The sequence below is a fragment of the Penicillium taxi genome (assembly GCF_028828555.1).
Source record: "Penicillium taxi strain IBT 34144 chromosome Unknown utg000004l_segment0_segment0, whole genome shotgun sequence".
Taxonomy (NCBI): domain Eukaryota; kingdom Fungi; phylum Ascomycota; class Eurotiomycetes; order Eurotiales; family Aspergillaceae; genus Penicillium; species Penicillium taxi.
The window spans coordinates 3,002,279-3,025,298 of NW_026643206.1; the positions used below are offsets into that span (position 1 = coordinate 3,002,279).

A 23,020-nucleotide genomic window follows, 5' to 3' on the forward strand; every position below is an offset into this window, starting at 1 on the left:
AGCTTTCAGCCTTGGATACAATGACAGCCCGAGCGAGAAAGGAAAAGAAAAAAAGGTTAGAGGAAAAAGGACTTAAAAAAAAGGTCTAAAAATGGACTAAAAAAAAAAAGAAAGAAAAAGAAAGTAAGCTAATTATTGGAATTCAGCCCCTCGCTAGCCTCGTTACTATGATAAAGAAATTGACCACTAATTAGCTAGATTAAAACTTCGTACTTGTGCAACAGACTTGAACCAGGCAATTCCCCCGCATCCCAACTCCCGTACTAGGTCTTCTTGGCCATGCAAGATGCTCGGATGAGCCATCCAACTAGGCAGAATGATATCTAGTTTGTACTTTTCTTTATTTTTGGTACAAGGTTGCAAGGTTTGGGCGCTGGGCTTGAGCGTCGGACCATGCGATCGAGGTCGTGGGGACGACGTGGTGTGCCAGGTGCTTTGACCTGCAGATGTGGGTTGACGTGTACTTTTGTAGGAGTTGTAGGAGGCTTGGGGGCTTGAACTTGTCAGGTTTTGGCCTGAGCTTGGGCTTTCTTTGGCTTTGGCTTTGGCTTTGGCTTTAGCTTTAGCTTTGGGGCTGGGGGCTAAAGGCTGGGGCGAAGAAGCAGACATCGTCGTTCGCTTGAATTGAATTGCGGGGTTGAGGTTAGTTTGGATTGGATCCAAGGTCATGTTTACTTCTTTCTACCATTACCCTACCCTGGTGCCTAGGAACGTTTATTGAGATGATACCAAACCTGCCTGTGTATATTAGTTACCTAAATCGTACACCTTACCGATGATAAGCTTCGATATTTAAGACATTCCAAGGTTAAGCTTGCTGTTTCTTAGCGAGACATGAACCCTTGTCTTGATCGTGGCGCCATCCTCGTGATTGTTTTAGTATTTTTGACTTCGATCATTTTCTTCATGGGATCGTGGAGGTCCATGTGATCATGACAAGGTTTCAAACATATGGTCCGATAAGAGTCAATCATTGTGACTTCTACCTTTTGCAGCAGGTATATCATACAAGGGCCTAGAAGTAGATACTAAATACTGGATATTGGATATTGGATATTGGATCCTGCATCCTGCATCCCTAGAAAATGATCATATCTTAATGGAAAGGAACGAGCATTGAGTCCGACAATCTGGAACACTTGGAATATGAATCATGGGAAATTAGAATATGATGAATCATGTTGATGCAAGGAAGTAGGAGGCTTAGGGCTATTCTTTCCCTCGGGGAATTCGTATTCCGACGAACCCATCCTAACCAATCAGATGTGAAACCTCTATCCCAAGCCAAGGCCGACTTTAACCGACAGTCCGTATACACTGCTTCCTTACAAAGCTCTCGTCATAAACCTCAGCAGAATCCTGTTTCAAATCAATTATATTATCAGTTCAAGTATAGAATTCGATGTTAATCTGAAACAATCTATAAATGAGGTCTATACGCAGGCCTCGGCAAGAGCCGTCTTAAATATGGCGTATATACCCTAAAACAAGTTGAAGTCTGGAACCTTGGTACCAACAGATCTTGTCCCCCGTCTCCACATTAATCGCTACATGGAATGGGATGTGGAGAAGAAAATGACTTTCCAAGGTTTTTGACATCTCAGGTTGCACGATTATTGCGCCTTTTTGCTAAAGTGGAGTTGATTGTTTCAGGTGGTGCCTGGATTGGGAAGACAAATGATAAGATGAAAAGTTGAAAAGTTGAAAAGTTCTCCAGTCCCAAGTATGTGGAGATCTTGATCATCGACGTCTTTAACTCCAATCTTCGGTTAAGGGTGAAAGATATGCTACGGCTATGCTGTCATGATGTAAATCAAGATTTTGAATCACTTTGGTAAGGGTGGGTCTATGAGGTCATTCGATAATGAGATGGAGTGCGTTCTTGAAGTCTGGAACAACCTTGGTGTTTGGGTTGGCGCTAGGTAGATCAATGATCTTCATATACCTTGAATCGGACCGAAGTAACAGAGTTGGAGTATGTACATAGATACATGGATACAATATAGAAGATGCATGAGACTACTGTGCACCATGAGCCTTAGTACTTTATTACAGTACTACTATAGTACTGATATACAGTAATCTATCTAACCTTTACTTCTTCTAGTCTAGTATGTCTAGTATTATTCTACTTCACGCATTCATATATCCGACTTGAACTAACCCCACGATGTGGAGAATGTGCGGTACGGAGCGACTAGGTCACTATCAGTAAGTGGACTCCGATACAATAACCTAACCTAACCTAAATAGTAACCTGAATGGTAACGAGTGGGTTGTTGCTGTTGTGTTGCCTCGGCCACGAGTGGATTATACTTCGGTATATATCTTCAATATGCCTGAATCTGCATGAGGTTACAGGGAATAGCCTAGTATCATCCGAGCTAGTAAAACGTTTGAGACGGGCGCTTGATAAAGGGGGGAGAAAATGGAAGGGAGGTGGAAGGGAAGGGGGTAGGGAAATGATTCCATTGGTTCTCCCCATGTTCTTTGCAGATGAGCTATCATTATTAGTTGCTGCTTATCAGACATGACTCGTGCGGGTCTATGACCATAGAATAATAGTACTAGAGTATAGTCCGTAACAAGTGTGTTCCATGGTCCCTGATATCCACCTTTTTTTCCCCCCTCTCCTATTTTCTCGGTGGCAAGTGGAGTAGAAAGTGGAAAATGGAAAATAGAAAATAGAAGTGGAAAATATAACCGTCGGGATAAATAGGAAATGCATGGACTGGACACATTCCAGTTTGTTTGGGTAGTATAGTTACATAGGTATATATGCTCTGGAATATTCGGGTGGCAAGGAATAGCTTCGACGGGGGTTCTGGAAATTCTAGAAGGATTGGACTAGTCCGGAAATAAGAGCAATCGAGTCATGAAGAGAGTAAAAAGTGAGCAAATTGAGGATAATATCACTTAAATAACATGGTAGAGCCGTGGAAGGATTAACATTCCGAGGCCGGAAACAGCAATAGCGTATAATATACAGCAATTACGGTAATTTATCGATATCTTACTTAATATACTACTGATCGCTCGCGATACCAGGGGTCCCTTACGTTAAAATAATTATATTTTCTTCGCCACACATTCTCCGATCACCCCATCTTGATCCACTTGGGCGCAGGACTCCATTTACTGTATTAAACGGAAGATCGAGAATCATTAGGTGGAGTCACTAGTCTCTTATAATTCCTCTGCTTATTCCTCCTTTCTCCTTTACCATTTCAATCTCTTTTTTCCATGCTTCTCTTTTCCCCTTCCCATGCAACCTGCTCTTTGTATACTATAACACCCCCGGTCCCAAATCTGGACTCCAATCCTTTATCCAGAGGGCCGGTGAGAAAGCATCCAAGGTTCCAGGCTCCCCGCCGCAAGCTAAACGCCATGCTTAAGAAGTCTTTGGCACCGTCCTTCTGGAATTTGCATTTCTCTCCAACTACTACACCTGAATTGTCCCCTACCTCATCAGATAGTGACTCTGACGAAGAAATGGACGCCGGCTCTGGCTCTCGCCCTGCCAGCCTTGCCGTCCCTGTCGGTGCCTGTTGCCCTATGCGCCCGACACTAAACGAGGTATTGGCCAATAACGCCGCACCGCCATACACCCTCAGCGCATTCATGGCATACCTATCCCAGAATCACTGCCTTGAGACACTGGAGTTCACCATGGATGCTCAGCGGTACCGAGAATCCTACGAGACTCTCCGCGAGCGCGCCGGCGACGCTGTCACAACCGACTCCCCAGAAAGCCAACATCTGCGTATGCTCTGGCAGCGTCTGTTAACAGCTTACATCCTACCCGGAGCCCCAAGGGAAATCAACCTCTCAAGCGAAGACCGCGATGGTCTCCTTCGCTACCGAGATGTCACCATCCCGCCCGTTCCAGAAACTCTCGACTCCGCTGTTAAACGTATCCACGACCTTATGGAAGAATCTATTTTCCTACCCTTTCTTAATAGCCACACCATTTCCCCTTCCATTCTGCCAACCGACCTATCCCTTAGCCCAGAAGATTTAATGAGCCTGTCGCCACCGGACGAGAATCTCATGAAGAAAGTCCGGTCGCGCGCTAAGCGCATCTCCCCCATGTCCTCAACAAAAGATCTCTCAACCTCCACCCGTGGAACCCTTTCCCTCAGCCCTGTGCACGTCCATGCGAAACTGTTCTCTGCTGCCCTCAGTTCAAGTACTAGTAACAGTACTAGCGTAGAGTCGGCCCCGGCATTGACGGACAGCTCGAGTCTGCACGGCAGCCCCGAGGAACCCATAACACCTCCAACTACACCGCCGGCCAGCGAGCCCAACTTCCCCATTTCTAGCCCGAAGATGCGCACCGAGAATCCCTGGAAGAAGATGGGTATGAGGTTGGGCTTCAAGAAGCGGTCAGGCCACGGTAGTGTGTCTAACCCGAAGAACCTCGGACTCGACGAATAATCTGTCACCTCAACTCAACTTCTCTTCTCGAACATATATTCTTCCAATGACCCAAAACTCAACGACCTACGAAATCATTTTGACTTTACCGACATTGCATACAGGCCTACGCCTACGCGACCCCCGATCTTATTAGCGATTCATTGGTGTATGAGAATACGATGCATCGAAAGCATACATGACGGCGTTTTATCTTATTTTTTTTTATTACTTCGCATCTCCAATTGGTCCATTTATAGCGATTTGCCCTTTTTTCCCAGCCCTTTTTTCATGTGCATGGTTCACTGGTTTGATGTGGAAAATTCATCTCTAGCTTTGGTCGTTTTTAGAGACTGGCTAGGGCTTTTTTTTTTTTTTCATTTTTTTTTTTTTTTCAAAACTACCTTTAGCATGTATAATAATGGCAGAAGAATATCTTCTCTGCTTTTCGTTTCAAGCTTGCTACGATATGGTTGTTGGAATCAATAGACTTGATACCCCCTGACGTCAATTTTCTGTAAAATTAATCTCATGTTCATTCGGACATTGGCTAGACAATCCTCTAGGTATCAAAAGTCAGCGCTTGGATTTGACGTAAGCCCTTGGAAAGTAAATCTCAAAACGATCATGAAACTAGCTAGTCTAACCGGCCAATCCTCCGTCTAGCCCTCGTCTCCAGAGCCGCAATGCCAACATCCCACCCAACTCCGCTCATAGCCGCCAAATAGTCTGCAAAGCGGGTATGACGATTCAATACCTCAAGCGTGTGCTCCACAGCATTAAAGACCAAGCTACTAACATCACCATCGCTATCTCTAACAATATCCGCGCGTGATAGGACTTTCGCAGCAAGTAAAGCATGCATCCAGCTCTTTAACATCCCTTCAGATCCACAGCCCCTCTTAACAAGGATAGAGGCGTGCCATTCCCCCTTCCCACGTGCAAAGAGGAATAGCATGTAGCTTTCTGACGCGAATAACGTGCTAAGTTGCGTAATCGGGACGGCAATTCGTGCTGTCAGCGTACCCACTTCGCTAGCTCTGCTCGAGCAGGCGCGCACGTGGGCATGTCTGAGGAATGTAGAAAGTGATACGCCGATCTCGGCTGTACCGATTACTTGCGTGTTCCACTTCATGGTTGAGGGCTTAGGGAAGATTCTTTCTAATTTGGAGATTTGGGCTGGGGTGGGGACTTTGAAGGATTTGTTAGTGCTCTTGTTCTGCGCCTGTTGAGGCTGAGGCGGAAGCTGAGGCTGAGGCTGAGCTGAGAGATTCGCATGCAGATTCAGGTCTGATGCTAGGTTTGTGTCTGATTCTAGGATTGTCGCGAATGCGATGGTTGCACGTTGACGGTTCAGACTTGTCATTTGGACTGCTCGAACTGCGCAGTAGTTCATGCTTAGGTGGATGGCTAGGAGGGTTAGGAGCGATGCCCAGGTTAATACGAAGCTGTGAACGCGCGAGACGACGACAGAGCCGACCTGTTTGGTCAGCTTGAGTTTTATAGAAAGAGAGAAATCCCGCTTACCAGCATGCCGAAGAGAGAGATTATAGTCTCCTGGGAAGAATCTTTCTGTGGAATGTTAATATCATATCATGTCAAAGTGATTGGAGGAGTATACTCACAGCATTCAACTCAGCCAAATTCCCTCCCTTGGCAAAATGCGCACTCAAACTCGCCTTCGAACTCCCGCCCGCAACACCGCATAGTGCACGCAGAATGCCCGCCGTGCTAAGGATCGTCACGCGCATAAAGCCTGCAGGGACCATGGGCGAGAGACAATCGAGTACCATGGCGATGTCATTGAAGACGTCTGCTGCTAGTCTGTACGTCTTGCATTCTGGCTCTAGGGCTGTGCCGACGCGGTGCGCGAAGAGGATTGTTGCTACGCGGCCTGATGAGTCTTGCAGGATATGAAGGAGGAGTGCGGAGGTTGGTGAGGCGTTGGCGTTTCCTACGCCTACACCTTGGAGGACGGCTCTGGAGGAGAGGAGTCCTGCTATTGAGCTGCTAAATGCTTGGAGGGAGTCCTTCAGGTTGTTGTTCTTATATTAGTTGAAATGCCCTGAAGATGATATAACATGTGGGGGTGTGATAAGTCATGCTGTAGCACTCACATATATTTGATATCTGTTTCTTGTTAGTTCTGGCATATACTTCGTTTGGTAATAATACTTACGGCATATAGTCCTCGGTCACACTGTGTGGATATCCGGATGGCAGGAATACATCGCTCAAGGAAGCGGTGATAGGCTTTGTAGACCATGACGAGGTTGAGCCGGGAGTCTGGGATTGTTAGAACAATTTTGAAAGTTGCAGTCAATCAAAGTTCGGGTTCCAGTTCAAATCATGAAGTCATGTAGATATTCCATTGACAATAATATCATGTCCGTGGATTCTTGTCTTTGGACTAATCTTGCCCGGGGCTAGACAACTTTGTAATATTCATGGTATAGAGATATGTCATGAATGAACTGGAACAGACAGGAGGTATGCTAGTCCAGGGTATAGGCTAGGAGATGGATGTTCTTACCACCACGTCAACCCTTCCTCCAATTCGACCCCGTTGAGTACTTATTGGATCCTGCTCGGAGTAGACATATGTAGCAGTGAGATTGTCTGCTTCATCTGTCTCCTGGAAAGTCAGCTGATTTTTGGATGACATAGTGTGCAGGTTGAAAGATGTCTTGTTAGAGGTGAGGTTAAACAGATGGCACGTGCGGGGCTGGGGACTAGGTCAACTATGTAGGTTGTTTACATGTACTCCATACGAAGATATATTTTAATATTTTTTATTGTTCAAAAGCTCCCAGAGCTGATATATATGTCACAGTGAAAAAAGTGAAAAAGGAATCATATCCAAGTTGAGAGATATTTATCCAAGACAGCACGCTTTTTGCGACATCGAAGCGTTCTATCGCACTTGGAGTCAAGGAAATGGAAAAGAAGATAAAAGAAGACACCCATAGACAAAACCACCAGCGCCATGTCGGGAATAATAAATGATGAACCCAGAAAAAAGAGAGATCCGCGATCAACGGCCCTCTGACAAAGGGAAGGAGTTGAGAATCCGGGCGGGATGAAAATAGATTGCCGACTTATACCGGAACAGAAGCCAATGGGCCTAATACATAGCCATTGGCTTCCCCTTCCCATGCTCGCAAGGATCCAAATACAGGACGGGTTCCGGCGTACCGGCTTCCGGACACATTTTCTCAGCGTCACTCCGTTGCTTCATGTTATGTTGAATGTTATATCTGTTGGCATTTTCTATGCAAACATGCTGGCACCGCCGGTCTCAATGGCCTCGATCTCGGCCTCGGACCAGGGAAGACGGCCGTAGCGAGCGGGCAGCTCCGAGCGGTCGAAGAATTCTCCGGCCTTGGGGCGGACGGGGCCGAGAGAGGCACCAGAGTGACCGCCAATGCCGCCAGTAAACATGTGGCGAGTGAGAGGGCCGTGCTGCTGAGCCTTAGCTCGGTAGGTAGCGAATGAGTCGGGAAGGTTGCTGGCGGGAGACGCGGGGTGAACGCGAGGAGTGTGGTCCACAGACTCTGTTCCGGTGGTTAGCGACGTGTTGAGGTTGAGTTGAGAATATTTGACCTACGCGGTACGGTACGCTTGCCAATGAAGTGGATCAGAGGAGTCCGAGCAGCGGTGCGGAGGGCGAAAGTGGCACGCATTATGATGGTGATTATGGTGGTGATTATGGTGGTTGGGGAGAATGGTAGGTTGGCAGATTATGAGAGTGTGGGAAAATACAACGGGCCCGGTTATATCCGATCCGACCCGAGTAGGTAGAAGAGAGTGGAGCTTTATATACTGGCAAAGGATGAAGTTGATGTTGAATTGAGAAAGGAAGACTTTCAAGTAATTAAGTATGAAGGAGAAGGGGAAGAGAAGGAAAAAGTCAAAGTGAGAGGGGAAACAGGCAATAGAACACCGGATTGGGAAGAGCCGAGCTCGGCGCCGAAACCGAAGTTGATTTTTTCTCTTTTTTTGGGGGCTTACTACACTCAGTATTAGAGTAGAATGGATTAAGTTATCAAAATAGAGATCTTACTAAAGATAAGGAAAAACATGGAAGTTGAGCGTTGACAATTGAAAATAGTACTTGATATGTACTTTGGAATGTCTCTCCCCGCAATTGCGTTTTAATTGAGTCTCCTCTCTTTGTCTACTTCTGGTTCCCCGGTGAATCCATTCCCTGCTTATCTTCAAATCACTTCTTCATCTTCACCAATCATCTTAACAATTGGACGCCTTCTCCATACTCCATAATCCTTGATCTAATTGTCGGTTCGGAGTTTCGTTCCTTCCAAGGTTCTGAAGTCTTTGGATCTACATTTTAGGTCTAGTGTTGACTACGCAGAACAATACAGATCAGTTGACTGATCTGATCAGCTCACTACGGCGTGCAGTTTGAGGTTTAGTACAAGGCTAGGCAGAGACGATCTACTTGGTCCGTACTCCTGTACCTACATCATTACCAATCCTATCCAGGCGTTGATCGCGCCACTCAGGAAGCTTGGGCCTCCGCAGTAAACATTTGCCGGTTGATCCCTAATCACACATCATGCATGAGCTACTACTGTTTGCTTCGGTGCCGGTCCACCAACATCATGAGCTTCTTCAGCAATTGGCCGGCCTGACAGCCATGCAACCTCGCAGTGTCCTGGAGCGTCGCCTGCTCTTCAAGGCCTATCGCAAACCAGGCATCGCGACTGCTCGCGTCGGCGCAAGTCAAGATGTGAACTCGGGGGAGACCTTCAACGCATCAACAAGATGCTCAATGGTGGCATGTTCTACGTCCAGGCCGTTGGCCCCGTGAGTCAATCGGATTTTAGCCCTGCTAAGACCGCCCCAGCGGCCGGGGCCGATGCCGATGCCGATACACAGATGGCGGGGATGGACGACGCCAAAGCCCCCGTTGCCATTCCATCGACCTATGACTATGAGCTGCAACCGTGGAAGTTGGAGTTCAGGGATATTCCCGAAGCAGGGACAAGGTCGGCTCTTACGGCTCGTGTGATGGCGAGTGCCGCGCTTCCAAATGGTGATATCGTACCATCTATGAATGCATGGGGTTATAGGTAAGTTTCGGCAGTAAGCGCTGTTGCGTGCTTGGTGGATCTGATGACATGTATTTGCTGACATCCTGACTAGTTTCGTTACAGAGTATGTTGTCGAAGGCGACATGTTCATTCACGATGACATCGTCATATTCTTGCATCGTGTGCTGCATTACCCCAATGAGGAAAAAGAACCCCGTCAGCAACTATCGCCCTTCAGCGAGATGGTACCACTAGAGAAGAGTGGAAGCTATGTGTTGCAGGCCGCGATTACGGTCCAAGATGGCAACAACCAGGAGACAATGAAGACCGCATCACAACACCTGTTTAAGCTGCGGGAACAGCTTAAATCAGCAGTGCGACTAGAACAGGCTGATCGTCTGTCGTTGGATACCAGGGCAAAGTAGGCGTGCTGAGAATTTCAAGCTTACATTTTTTGGCTGTCTTTGAATACCCGGAGCGGCAGCCTCCACGAAACACTGCACTGCAATTAAATACTGAAAATAACTAAACATAATAAGTCAAAATGCCAGTTGTATCTGCTAACAGCTGTTTCATTACTATGTACTTGGTGGGAAGTGTATTCTGTGTAGTTGACTAGATAGTAATTTTGCCCATGTGACTTCGTGGAAGTTCGCGTCGCGCGGCTTATGACACATCTCACAGCCCTGGAGATCTCAACGGTGCACCCCATCCACCACACAGCAAAATTCTTGAACTGTGATAAGAACAATTCCTCAAGACGTCTCTCTCAAAAGTCATCAGAATGGCGGAAGGGGGAATTAAAAGAACCGCGACCAATCGGTCTGTCTCCCCGCCTCCAATACGCCGGAAGGTGGAAGCGACCAGTGCGTGCTCGGATCTAGAGCCAGTCTTATCTGATGCAAAACTAACCAATCCTATAGAGAAGTCTTCTGCCTCGTTTTTTACGCCGGCTTCACAGAAGAAGCCAAACCCCCTCACATGGAGGGTCATTGGCAGCAGCGTGGTCATTGGAAAGTATACGCCTGAGAAACAGGGCCCTATCTCGCAGGGAAAGTTGCAGAAAGTCGCAGCTTTTGATCTCGTAAGTTCTAGTCTAGGACATGATAGATCTTCGGGATCAGAATGCTTATTATCTGTATAGGACTCCACTCTTATCAAGACTAAATCTGGAAATACGTTTCCTCGATCCTCTGATGATTGGAAATGGCTAGATGCCTCGGTGCCAGGCCGTCTCAAAGACCTGTCGTCTGAAGGGTAAGTTCTTCAAAATAGAAAAATTATGAACTTGGTTTGACTCCTTCTAGCTTCCAAGTCGTGGTTTTCTCCAACCAGAAGAAAATCGCTATCCAAAAAGATATTAAAAAAGGCCAAAGCGAGTCGAAGAGCCTTGTGATGTTCAAAGACAAGCTCACAACCATGTTGACCCAGTTGGGCCTTCCCATCAGCGTGTACGCCGCGACGACGGATGCCGAGTACCGCAAGCCCCGGCTGGGCATGTGGCGTGAGTTTATCGACGACTACGATCTAGACGTAGCCGGCGTCGACCTAGAGCAATCTTTCTTCGTCGGAGACGCAGCCGGACGTCCAGGTGACCACTCCGCAGCTGATCGGTAAGAAGTCACGCTCTATAGGGAAAATTTGCAAAATGTTAACTTTTACCAGTGGATTTGCATCCAATGCAGCACTCCCATTCAAGACGCCCGAAGAATTCTTCTTAGACCAAGCCCCAGATACAGAATTGCGGATCTTTGATCCAAAATCATATGTTGAGGCCGAGCCTGCCGAACCTGGTATGTGATGTGATAACTCCACAGCTATGAGCTGTCCCATGCTGTTCCTCGTCACTGCCGATCAGTGAACCACTCAGATCAAATCTGACAATCCCTCAGCAGCCAATTTTACGCGCAAACACCTTGTTGAATTGGTTGTTTTCTGCGGAAGTCCCGGCGCTGGTAAATCCAGTTATTTTTGGACAAATCTTGAACCACTCGGGTACGAACGAGTGAATCAAGATATCTTAAAAACAGTTAGTTGCCTGCTCCTTCCCTTTTATCCTTTTATCCGTAACTCTTCCACGTCGTACTAACCGTATTTGAAGCGCCCGAAATGCGTTAAGGTTGCCCGTGAACACCTCCAGGCCAAGAAATCAGTTGTTGTCGGTGAGTACACGTTCCATTCCCTCTATTACCCAGCGAAGTCGACGAAGTTGAATTAGTTCGTTGGGCACCAAAACTCTTATCAGAATCATCGTGAACCAACACATTCCAAACGCAGACAACACAAACGCCGGCCCTGAAACTCGGGCCGTTTGGACCGAGATAGCCAAGGAATTCAAGATTCCCGTTCGCTGCGTACACTTCCTCTCATCGCCGGAATTGTGTAAACACAATAACGCTGTTCGTGCCGCCAACAAAGAATTGGTTAGTAACTTCCTCTCTTGCATTTTGGACTGGCCATGACGTGGACACTTGATTAACTTTCTACGCTGTAGAACCCTGAGGCGAGAACTTCGCTTCCTGGCATTGCTTTTGGTGACTTCAAGAGGAGGTATAGTCCCCCCACACTGGATGAGGGCTTCGAGGATATAATCTCAGTTGAGTTTAGCTTCAAGGGTGATGACGAGGCGAAGAAGCTATGGGGTCAGTGGTGGGTTTGAGCCATATCTACTTCGTATCAATCCCAATGGAGTTACCAATGACGAAAAGTATCAATAATATATTATATTGGGTACAGGCTATGCTGTAAGATTCACTAGAGGTGTAATCCAAAATATACAACAGGTTAAGAGCTTTTTAGCTGGCAGAACAAGTGTTAGTCTATCGTATACAATGATAATCATGGGGAAAACCATGTGGGTATCGTAAATCAAAAGATCGGACTGGTCGAAAAGGCCCCAGTTCAGCATCCGACTTAGAGATGCAGAAATTAATAAGAACAGCATAAAACTTTGTCGTGACTCGATGGAGACAAAAGAGAGACATGATCCGAGCGAGAGCAGTAGTCGAACAGATCGTAAAGTCGTAAGAGTCATCAGTATGACAATATGATAAAATAAGAAAACAGGGGCATTAATCATGACGGGCAGTGACCGCATATCGCAAATAAAATGCGAGATATGAATCGAGACGCTGCGCGTAATCTATCGGGTCATTATCGTAGTTCGATATCGCTCATAAAAGATAATTGGGGTGGGGAAAGGGAAAATGAGGATGGGAAAGTAATCTAGGATCGGGAGACGAGATCCTGGAAGAACTTGAAGAAATTGCGCTTTTTCATAGTCTCAGTCGCCGGTGCGACGGTCATAGGTCCCACGATATCCTCGTCGCCCATTTCGGGAAACTTGGCGTTGTCATGGAGACCTGGAATGCGAAGTTGTTCACAAGGAAGAGTATTCGAATGGGTGAGGGTGAGGGCAACTCCCACAGAACCGAGTTCACTGAGCATGGCAGTGTGCAGCATACTCCACTCCCGGCTAATTGACTCCCATTTCTCGCCGGTCAGCTTGTAAATCTTTGAAGTCACGCCGTAATGTTCGCCCGTGCGCACAAGGTGCTTGGCGAAATTGCAACGAGCAATGTTCCAGTCAGAACGGAGTTGCTGGAAGCTCTCGATGTCACAGGTGGCCGGCACATATGGCTCAGGTTGGATGGTAAAGTTTGCATGACCTAGTTTGTTCGCCCATTCGTCATTGGGATCTGATAGAACGAACGGGGTCACATCGCCTGAGACGGTGCGAATGGTGTTGGCGCGAGCGCGACTCATCGATACGAGAGATGGCTTGGACGACAGTGGTGGCGAGGGGATTCCCACAATAGCTGCAAATCGTTGAGCCGGATCCACGTCACAGCCCGAATCACTGATATCTGCGACAGAAGGAGACTGGAGTGGGGATTGCACTCGTGATGCCATTACCCTCGGAGACTCGTCGCCCATGAATGGGGGTAACAGCGGAGTCGTGGCTTTTGGCTGGTCGTCATCCTGACTTAAGCTGTTGGCGCGCGTGATGTCGATGGGAAGAGTGCCTGAGCTGCTCATGCGCTCTTCAAATATCGTTCGGACGGGAGATGGAGGAATTGAGTCGATTCGAGTGATGGAGCTTGCGACGGTCGAGCTTGCAAAGGCAGAGGAAGCTGCAGAGTTGGCACGCGAGCGTAGAATGTCCTGAAAAGTTTCTCGCTCGGGGCTCCCAGCCGATCCTCGCTTCTTCCATCGGGTTGAAATTGTAGATATATGCGAGCTAATGCGTGAGACACCCTTATACGAGGCACTATCTGACTGCCGCTTCTCAGTAGCTTCCATGGCCATGTCGTGTAGGTCGTAGGTATCGGTAGGATCCATGGGGAAATAGGGTTCCTCAATATTAAACGCGTAGTCGGAATTTTCTAGTATCACTTGTTAACTTGGAATGTTTGAATGCCGGGGAGTCCAAAGTGCCTACGGAAGTAATGCTCTTCGATAGAGCCCCGAGAGTAAGGTTCTTCCTTGACGCCGGTCAAATGACTTCGACTGGGACTTTCCATTGAGTTGCCTAAAGAAGAGACAGAGCTTGAGATGCGATTATGACCCGTCGAAGAGTATAGAGAGATAGCTGGAGAAGCTGGTGCGGAAGTATTGACGGACAATGGAGACTGGGGAAGGCGGGGGAGACTCTATCGCGTCGAAAGAGCCTCGTTGCGCGTCGATGATTTGAGACAGTCTTTGCATACTGTTGTGAGGAAGGCCGCAAAGCGCGGAAGGTAGTTGGGAGAAACACCTTTCAGCATGGAGAGAAAGGAAGGGACAAAAGAGGATAACAGGGCAGATTAAAGAGGGTCAGGCGGTGTGATTCAGGAACTGGTCTGGGAGTGGGAAGGAGAGAAAAAGTAAGTGTGGACTTTGGGGAAGGTGAGTTGGCTGGGCAGAAAGCAGTATTACTCAACATCGGCGAATCAGCAAACGGACTGATGATAATGCGCCTGACAGGGAATCCTTGTTTTTTTTTTTTTTTTTCTTCTCATTTTATTATTATCTTTATTCTAATTTTATTCTAATTTAATATTAATTTCTTTGCCTTCTTTTTTTGTTTCTTTTTGTCAAGTAAAAAACACAGAATTGAAAGGGGAAAAAAGAGGCAAAAGAGGCTAAATCCATACTTCCATAACATTCCATTTTCTTTCTCTTTTCCTCTTTTTCTCTTTTTCTCTTTCTATTTTTTCACAACCAAACGACGTATTGTACTCCGCTCGGTTCCGGTGGATTGACAAGGCAAGAACCATGGACGGAGCTGATAATTAAAGGTTCTATTCCATTCTAGATTCATGCCCTTAGAGCAACTGGCGGGTATAACATAGTGTTTGTATATTGCTTTATCGCTGGATTCCCGGTTTTTCCATTACTCTGATTTTTCTTACTATTCACTCTATTGAACTCCAGTTATTTACTCCATTTAGTACTCCATTTAGTACTCCATCTAGTACTCTATTTACTCCATTCTACCTAACTCCATCTGACTCCTTCCATCTTAACTGTGCGAGATCGGCCTAGACCAAGTGGAGTAGGCCGATCCAATCCCTTCATCTTTCTGATTGTTTTCAAGACCTTGTTATTTGGCCTACTGTGCTCTCCCGGTTACACGGACGTCGCGCAATCCTACCTGTCCATAAGAACCTTAGTCCGAAGACGTCGCACCATAATCATTCTAACTCTCACAGTGTGTCCGATACCTATTATCTCAAGATAGGTGGAGCTCAAGTTGGTAGGAAAGAAACAAGGGGACTGTGTTGATACGACGTCAGATCCACATGGCCTCAACGTTTCGGGGAACTCGGGATCCATAGAAGGTTCATTTGATTGGATGTGAGATGAAGGGGCAAGGACTTCAACCGTGGATATGCCCTTTCATCCGCATACTCGGGTATTCGGAGTATTGCCGTGGAGCAACTAGACAAACTGGACATGTCATCTTTCCATCTTTCTGCCAATTTTAATCTGCCGCAATTTTGATCTGCCGGTCTTTCTTGCCCTCTTGATATCGTATTGCCCATTCGCACATTCACACATTCTATGTAGAAAATGTCACAAACTCAATCATGTGGGTCTACAGCCAATTAGGAATACGTTTAATCTAATTGTATCATGCTCACCTCATCGTGTCTTATTTATAAGTCCGGGGTTGGTGCCTTGATTCTATACTTCAAGGTATGATGTATCGAAGTACTTTGTACCCAGGTAGATCTACCTCTAAGGTTCAAAGGTTGGGTCTTATGTGCCCAGATTCCCTGGGCAGTTGAATTCTATTCTATTTCCACCCGGATAGTTTCTCAGATTATGAGGTATAGCTACCTAGGTCCAATCAGATTATGTTTCGACCTTGGAACTGTTCGTGGCTAGGTCCCCAGGTGTTCTACTTGTCAATTGACCAATCTGAGCCAACCTCAACGTGAATGTACCAATACATTTTCATATCTCACTATCACTATTTAGGAACATCCTCTGCTTTAGCTGGCATCAATGCCCCCGGAGGTGGCTGGTTCTTCGACTTGAATTCATCACTCATCTGCTCAAAAGTCACCCACTCAACTCCTTCATGCTTGTTGATATGCTCGATAATCCTGCACTTCGTCAGTTTATCTGCCCATGAAATGTCTTGGATAAATGTCTTACCGCTCATGCATAAGTAACACATGAGGTCTACCTGACACGTCAGGATGTATCGTCATGGGGAAGACAAATTCATCGTACTCGCGGTAAAAATAGTCAAAATGATCCTATACGATCAGTTGTCGCCCAAATAAAAAAAGTTCACCTTTTTTCAGGCGCTGTTGGGCCTGCAAGGCTTCGGGGCTCTCTCTCTCTCTCACCTTCCAGATATCTTCCACATCCCGCGGATTCACCCAGCCATGACTATTCGCCGAATTCTTGATAAACATCATCGGCGGCAAATCATCGATATACCAGGAACCCGGAATCTCCACCAATCCGGTCATCTTGCCCCTGATAAGTGGCTTCATCCACGTCTCCGCCTTCTGGCTGTAATCAATCTTCGTCCACGAATCACCCGTCCGCAACCAATACATCTGACAATCCTCATGAGACATCGAATGATCATATTCAATACCATAGGCTAGTAGCAGATCCACCATCTCAGCACTGGACTCCCACCACGGTGCAACAACGCCCTTGGGTGGCTTGCCACAGAACTCTGTCAGCAGCTTGTACGTCTTGTCGAGAATGTCTCGCTGCTGCTCCAGTGTCATGCACGAGGGATTCTCGTGAGTGTACCCATGCAGCCCGATCTCGTGTCCTGCATCTCGCACCTGGGCACATTCTTCCGGAAACGTTTCAAGTGAGTGCCCTGGGATAAACCACGTCGCTTTGATGTTGTATTTCTCGAAAAGCTTGAGCAGACGAGGTGTTCCGACGTGTCCGGCCCAGAGACCTTGGCTAAGTTAGCTTCTAAATTGGATTGATGGTGGTAGATTGGATTTTACCCCGACTGATATCGCTGACGCTGTCTTCGCCACCGTAGGATCCGATCCATCCTGCCATTGGGTCAGTATACTACTTTCGAAACGTAAATGAGATCAATTGAAATACCTGATACGGCATCTATATCCACGCCGTAGCTTACGAGAACTCTTTTCTTGCCCATTGTGTATCAATTGATGATTGTAGAATTTGAATTTCTCACTGAGGATACTTTCTAGCGTAAGAGGGGAGAGGGAAAGAGGGGGTTGTTATCAGCTTCCCCCATTTTTGGCACACTCATATCAAGAGTGGGGAAGCTATTTACTACGTCTTTCATTCTGACTTTGAGGAATCTCCTATTAATGGCATTTTACAAGACTGGAAATAGAAAAGAGAATTTTGAAAGATGCTGTGGTGACACTCGTCACAGTTTGGTAGCAAATCATACGCCCTCACTTGTCCTTGTGCCCTTGATTAGTTCAACGTTGCTCTGCCTCAAAAATTAAATGAAAAAAAATATAATGAATTGACTGATAATGAATTCTTCTCTTGAAGATTAAGCATGAAACTGAATTTTGTCGATTGGAACGTTCTATAGTTTCCCTCTCAACGGGTTCTCTGAAAGATCTGGCCCATTGTAGATCTGCTGCTCTACCATTCTTGTGTTGACCTAAATTGAGATAGTCAGTACACAATCTGATTGTTGAAGTGAGAAAGAGTATATTACGTATTGTGGACCCAAATCTCGAACAGTCTTAACACCAAGAAGGCGCATGCAAGTCTTCATCTCATCCGAGAGAACTATAAAGATGAAGAAAGAGGCGTCAGCACAAGTGAATCAACGTCAAAGATTGAGGGAATGTTGGAAATGTTTATTGAAACTCACTTTGCAATGTTCTTTCAACTCCCGACACACCTGCAGCGCCAAGTCCCCAAAGAGCAGGCCTTCCAATACCAACCGCTTTCGCTCCCAAGCACAACGCCTTCACAGCATCAGTACCCCGTCGAATTCCTCCATCCACCCATATATCAAAAACATCAAGAACATGAGGACAGTATTTCTGAATCTCAAGAAGAGTATGAACAGCTGGAGGCGCAGTGTCAAGCGACCTGCCACCGTGATTCGACAACACGACAGCCTTAATAAGAGGTGTATACCGCGTTGCCATCAGAACATCCTCATGATCCTGGAGACCTTTGAGTATTATTGGTTTCTGAGTTTGCCGAGATAGCCACTCCAAAGTCTCGGTCCATGTGATTGATGGGTCGGTGCCGGCAAAGAGATGCGTGGTGATACTGGTACTTCCTCTAGGATTGGATTGGAAATTGATGCGTTCATCATCTTCTCTTTTTCCTGCTACCGGTGCGTCAAGAGTTAAAATGATAAATTTGATTGCATCGAGGCGGTTCACCCTCTTGAGCATTGCTTCACTCGCTCCTCGGTCTAGTTGCACGTAGAGCTGCCAGCCAAATATCTGGGACGGTGAGGCATTGGCTACTATTTGTTCTGGTGAGAGAGACGAGTTGTTGGCGATGATTTGAAGTGCATCGAAAGACCGACAGGCTTCTGCGATTCCTGCTTCACCGCTTGGATGGCCCAGTCTTGCCATTGCTGTTGGCGAGACGAAGAGGGGTAGCCCGACCTTGTAGCCTAATACCTCTGTCCCCAGATCACATTCGCAACAGTCAATGAACACTCGTGGACGAAGTAATATCGATCTATAGACCTGTGTATTGAAGTTTTTAGAAAACTTATCGTCCGCAGCCGAGAAGTAGTATCCCCATGCCTTCCTGCTAATCACCTTCGTGGCAGCTTCTTCGATTTCTTGGAGATTGAGTAGACTGTTTATGTCAATCGCAGACTTACGTTGATCAGTCTTCGAGACATCCGATTTTAACTTCGATGATTCAACGGAGCCTAATAAGTTTAGTTTTAGAGCTTCTATCGCCTCGGGTGGGTGGATCGAATCGAAGTCTTCGGTTGTATCTTTGCCTCCTCTGCGGAGCATTACTTGTGCACCGCCTGGATGGCTGGCCAGGATATTGGTGACCTATTTATTCTTCATCAGTAGAGAGACTAGAGGCTGTTGGAGTGCATACTGAGAAGATCTTACGTCGTATACTTTTCCATGAAGAATCACCCAGCAACTATCTTGCTTGTTATGTTGGGCCACTGGTGCCGTTAGTAATTATACCAAACGAATAAATTGCATAAAAACTGTAATACCTTCGGCCAATTTGAAAGATTTGCTCATGTCTGCAATTGAGTGCTATGATTGTTGGACCTTCGTTGACAAAGCCCTCTCTCCTCAGCCAATTTACTCTTGGTGCCAAAGCCTATAATAAGCTAGTTTCATAGAAAAAGCTCTTATCTACTAGCTATGTAATCGAACCCCCACCCTTGATTTGCCTAGTTTGAGGGGGGAGAGTGGAACAAATTCAGCGGCCGCAGTAAAGAAACATCCCTTGGCCATAAAGACACCCGACTTGATACCGCTTATGATGTTTAGCTTCTGTTAGCTGGAAGGGTTTTGGGGCGCTAAACTTAATTTAGACGTTTTGCCATAAGCGGTGAGAGGGGCGGTCTAGGTCCTTATCTCTAAAAGATGATTGCAAAATCGAAAGAGTAGGAGTAAAATTCAATAATCCCTCACAAAGAATCGTGACCATGGGTTTCAAAAGGAAGCCCGATGCAGAAAACTCCCACTGCCACCCATAATGCAGCACTCACATAGATCGGAGCACTGGTAAACCCAGTCTGAGATGATATCAAACTAGCTACAAGACCTCCCAATCGTAGCAGTGAAGCCGCAGTACCAGCTCCTGTTCCACGATGAGGAGCAGGGAATGATTCAGGGGTGAAAGCATACATGACAGCATATTCTGTGATAATTCGATTAGCTCCTGAAATTTCACTTTTTTGAATTGTTTTTTTCTCACCGAAATTTGCCAATAGTCCGGTTATGCATGAAAATGCGAGGCTTGAGGTTGTGTTGGTTACGCCAACGTAGGCGAAGAGGAACACGGCTGTGAGGATTGACGAAATGGACATCATCCATCGCCGACCAAGTCTGGTATTGACGAAGAAGGCAGCAGAAAGAGGGCCTACAACTCCGACAGCTGATTCAATGCAGTAGTTTCGGTAGGTCAGGTAGAGAGAAGAGTTTGAGGTAAACTTCTTGGCAAGATAAGATGGGAGAAAGTTGAAGTAGAGCGGGTAGGCAATGCCGACAGTCAGCCAGATTGTCCAGATCATTAGGGTTTGTATGGCAAGTTTTCTACTGGCGAACAAAGATCGGTAATGCTCGCCCCGGAAAGATGAAAGGCTTTCTGCAACAACCTCTTTGGTGGAGAGCTTTTTGATGGTTCCCTTTTCACATGGTGTCCCAGTCAGCAGGATGTCAATCTCATGGAGCATGTCTATAGTCAGTGGTTCGGGTTTGCCGTTCTGTCTAGCGACATAGTTTACTGCATCCACGGCGTCTTGATCTCGGCCCTGGGACAAAAGATATCTTGGGGTTTCGGGCATCTTGAACAAAAATATACGAATAAAGGTGAAGGCTAGTGCTAGACCTCCAAGGGTGATCGTGGTGTATCTCCTGCAGAAGGTTTAGTTGCGTAGAATATATTAATATCCTAGGAGCTAACTTACCATCCCATGTTATCTTTCCGCGAACAATTGGCCGGGGTGGCATCTGTTGGACAGCTAAAGTTTGCCAAAAATACCCATGCGAGCAACGAGACAATCAATTGACCTAGATTCCACCAGGCTGAGAGGGCAGTGAGGAGATACTGGTGGCTAGCAGATATAAGTTACGTGATAGTGAGACCAAGTAGTACAGAGTCTTCTCACCTTCCAGGAACAAACTCCAGAAAAATCATAGAGTCCACAGGTACATTTCCACCAGCAGCAGTTCCAATAACAGCCCACATAGCGCTGAAAGCAATGAAGTTCATAGAGCCAGCAACGGCACAGAGAAATATTCCTGCTATGAGAAGAGTGCAATTAAATGCCGGTCGACGACCAATCAGATCACTAGACAGACCCCAAAAAGAGGCACCAAGGATGAGACCAACATAATATGCGACCGAGCTGTAGCTGACTTTAGTAATGTCAGAGAACTCTTTTTCGATGGGTGGCTGAACACTGCCAATGCCTTGTGATGCAAACTAAGTGACATAAGATGTTAATGGGAGGTTAATTCAGCTGGGAGGGAGTTAATTACGTTGTCGACAATCCAACCAAACCCAGTGACGACGAAAAGCTTCCATTGGAATTTTCCCATGCCAATTTCTTCCATACATTTTCCAACCAAGGCAGACTTCAATCGGTAGGTTTGAGTGGTAGAAGAGCCATAAAACTGGCCAACTTCAAAGTCATCGATGGCAATGGCCTTCCCAGTTTCGCGGCCTTCCGGGGATACCTGAGATGGTACCACTCGCTTTTCTTCTGACTTAATTTCGTCCATCTCTTTGGTGAGAATTGAAGATACTGAGATTCAGAAGCTAGGTTGCATCATATATATTATAATACCCGAGATACCTAGGTATGTACGTCGTATATCCAGAGTTGATGACCAATGGCGGATAAGCTGAATCTTCACGAAGGGATGATATCTGATATCGATAGCAAGAGTATTATCTATCAGCCCCACCTACCCACCCTTGCCCACCCTTGCCAGAACCTGGAAATTGAGGCTGCAACATTCTTGACAAACTATCTAGGTATCATTCAACGTCCAGGGCTGACTGTGGGAAGATTGGACCCTAAGGTTACAGGAACCAAAACAATTTGAAAACAGGCTGCTCTTCTGTATTTGGACTGATTATCCGGGCTCCTATCTAGATTGCGCAGTAGATTACGAGGTACATCGCGTGACTCGGATACTCCCAAGTCGGATTGTAAACTATACACCTACAGCCGCGGTCGGCGATACTGACTTATTAGTTCCAATTGCCTTCTTGTACTGCTCTTCTCGGCCGTAGTTTTCTTCTTAGGCAGATGTGACCATGTCTTGGACAGTAATAGGTGAATACTTCGCCATCTCACCAGTCTCACAGCGATTGGGTAGGCACTTGCAAAAATAGTCAGGGTTCCTACCTAGGAAGAATGGGATGGAATATCTTTCGATACTTGACTTGTTGGTCACTTGATGTGTGTAAGACTTGTACTTATCATTCGCCATGCGCATAAAGAGATTTCCCTGATTTACAACGTATGCTTCAGGAACAGGCTTGACCTATATGCGGTGTTAATGACTTTCTTCAAATGAAGAGATTTGGTTGGAACTAACGTCAAGCCATTGACCTGTTGGTGCATCAAAAACTTGTAGGTCATCCACTTCATCCTGAAGGAGAGTGACACAGCCAAAATCTTTGTGCGCTCCAATTCCTCGGTTCAACTTTTCATCCTCGTCTTTTGGCTATGCCGGGTAGTGCAAGTAGCGCATTGTAGCTACCGCACCATCGGTCAGCGGGTCGAAATAATTAGACTCAACACCAAGAGTCAAAGCGAGAATAGCTAGAACATCTTTTGTCAGCTCAATTACTGCGCTATAGTACTCCATTGTAGTGGCAGCACTTGCGGACATCCTCTACCAGTCTCACTCTTGCCTCACTGTCTTGTGTATAGAAGGAAGAGAAATCTAGAATTGGTGGAGCTGATGTAGCCATGATTCGAGTAAGTTCTAGACCTTGGAGCTTGTTCGTTCAGAGCTGTATTTCCAACCTTGAAAATATGAATATGCATGTGAATTGGCTGTATAGAAAGTCCACGATTAAATGAAACTCCATCGCACTCAAACATCGGAATGAAGACCGAAAGTGTCAGAGTACAAACAGTGGGGGCATATCAAAGATGGGGTGATAGAAACTCCGTCGGCAAGATTGATGATAAGTCCTGTGTCTAGGTGAGATTGAATATTGACGACCGGCGGAACGTGGAATTGGCTAGAACAAATATCCATTCTTATCTGGTACCGCTACTGTTTTAATTATTGACATATATCAAACTTGATTTGACTATCATAGCCCTCCAGGGCTGGACTTATAGGATTGGTTATATGGATTGTATGTAGATCCTTTCCCTAAGTTTCATGCAA

General features: G+C 46.3%; 11 protein-coding genes across 11 annotated transcripts; 3 read left to right on the plus strand and 8 right to left on the minus strand.

Annotated features, from left to right (window-relative positions):
• Positions 1–186: 186 nt before the first annotated feature.
• On the minus strand, positions 187–669 carry N7495_006034 (uncharacterized protein; the record flags this gene model as incomplete). Its single annotated transcript, XM_057208685.1, has 1 exon — positions 187–669. One exon carries the CDS (start codon positions 667–669, stop codon positions 187–189), a length of 483 nt encoding a protein of 160 aa, XP_057062459.1.
• Positions 670–3,387: 2,718 nt separating this feature from the next.
• On the plus strand, positions 3,388–4,437 carry N7495_006035 (regulator of G-protein signaling domain-containing protein; the record flags this gene model as incomplete). Its single annotated transcript, XM_057208686.1, has 1 exon — positions 3,388–4,437. The coding sequence occupies one exon, from the start codon at positions 3,388–3,390 to the stop codon at positions 4,435–4,437; it is 1,050 nt and encodes a 349-aa protein (XP_057062460.1).
• Positions 4,438–5,053: 616 nt separating this feature from the next.
• Positions 5,054–7,081, minus strand: N7495_006036 (RUS1 family protein; the record flags this gene model as incomplete). The annotated part of the gene is made up of 6 exons (XM_057208687.1): positions 5,054–5,896; positions 5,944–5,988; positions 6,042–6,446; positions 6,534–6,546; positions 6,596–6,702; positions 6,950–7,081. 6 exons carry the CDS (start codon positions 7,079–7,081, stop codon positions 5,054–5,056), a joined length of 1,545 nt encoding a protein of 514 aa, XP_057062461.1.
• A 605-nt stretch (positions 7,082–7,686) lies between these two features.
• N7495_006037 (alpha-ketoglutarate dehydrogenase subunit KGD4) lies at positions 7,687–8,099 on the minus strand (the record flags this gene model as incomplete). The annotated part of the gene is made up of 2 exons (XM_057208688.1): positions 7,687–7,970; positions 8,024–8,099. The coding sequence occupies 2 exons, from the start codon at positions 8,097–8,099 to the stop codon at positions 7,687–7,689; spliced, it is 360 nt and encodes a 119-aa protein (XP_057062462.1).
• Positions 8,100–8,992: 893 nt separating this feature from the next.
• Positions 8,993–9,895, plus strand: N7495_006038 (mediator of RNA polymerase II transcription subunit 18; the record flags this gene model as incomplete). The annotated part of the gene is made up of 3 exons (XM_057208689.1): positions 8,993–9,166; positions 9,232–9,509; positions 9,583–9,895. The coding sequence occupies 3 exons, from the start codon at positions 8,993–8,995 to the stop codon at positions 9,893–9,895; spliced, it is 765 nt and encodes a 254-aa protein (XP_057062463.1).
• Positions 9,896–10,254: 359 nt separating this feature from the next.
• Positions 10,255–12,129, plus strand: N7495_006039 (putative DNA 3'-phosphatase Tpp1; the record flags this gene model as incomplete). The annotated part of the gene is made up of 9 exons (XM_057208690.1): positions 10,255–10,336; positions 10,394–10,554; positions 10,615–10,727; positions 10,778–11,083; positions 11,136–11,263; positions 11,363–11,499; positions 11,572–11,632; positions 11,748–11,893; positions 11,965–12,129. The coding sequence occupies 9 exons, from the start codon at positions 10,255–10,257 to the stop codon at positions 12,127–12,129; spliced, it is 1,299 nt and encodes a 432-aa protein (XP_057062464.1).
• A 566-nt stretch (positions 12,130–12,695) lies between these two features.
• On the minus strand, positions 12,696–13,993 carry N7495_006040 (uncharacterized protein; the record flags this gene model as incomplete). Its single annotated transcript, XM_057208691.1, has 2 exons — positions 12,696–13,855; positions 13,912–13,993. 2 exons carry the CDS (start codon positions 13,991–13,993, stop codon positions 12,696–12,698), a joined length of 1,242 nt encoding a protein of 413 aa, XP_057062465.1.
• A 1,934-nt stretch (positions 13,994–15,927) lies between these two features.
• N7495_006041 (polysaccharide deacetylase family protein) lies at positions 15,928–17,103 on the minus strand (the record flags this gene model as incomplete). Its single annotated transcript, XM_057208692.1, has 5 exons — positions 15,928–16,063; positions 16,116–16,219; positions 16,313–16,890; positions 16,943–16,993; positions 17,049–17,103. 5 exons carry the CDS (start codon positions 17,101–17,103, stop codon positions 15,928–15,930), a joined length of 924 nt encoding a protein of 307 aa, XP_057062466.1.
• A 408-nt stretch (positions 17,104–17,511) lies between these two features.
• On the minus strand, positions 17,512–19,174 carry N7495_006042 (FMN-dependent dehydrogenase-domain-containing protein; the record flags this gene model as incomplete). The annotated part of the gene is made up of 5 exons (XM_057208693.1): positions 17,512–17,589; positions 17,611–17,720; positions 17,806–18,970; positions 19,034–19,092; positions 19,147–19,174. 5 exons carry the CDS (start codon positions 19,172–19,174, stop codon positions 17,512–17,514), a joined length of 1,440 nt encoding a protein of 479 aa, XP_057062467.1.
• A 395-nt stretch (positions 19,175–19,569) lies between these two features.
• Positions 19,570–21,388, minus strand: N7495_006043 (MFS transporter; the record flags this gene model as incomplete). The annotated part of the gene is made up of 5 exons (XM_057208694.1): positions 19,570–19,802; positions 19,860–20,518; positions 20,572–20,718; positions 20,773–21,089; positions 21,146–21,388. 5 exons carry the CDS (start codon positions 21,386–21,388, stop codon positions 19,570–19,572), a joined length of 1,599 nt encoding a protein of 532 aa, XP_057062468.1.
• A 525-nt stretch (positions 21,389–21,913) lies between these two features.
• On the minus strand, positions 21,914–22,510 carry N7495_006044 (uncharacterized protein; the record flags this gene model as incomplete). The annotated part of the gene is made up of 3 exons (XM_057208695.1): positions 21,914–22,159; positions 22,214–22,342; positions 22,379–22,510. 3 exons carry the CDS (start codon positions 22,508–22,510, stop codon positions 21,914–21,916), a joined length of 507 nt encoding a protein of 168 aa, XP_057062469.1.
• Between the last annotated feature and the right edge of the window lie 510 nt (positions 22,511–23,020).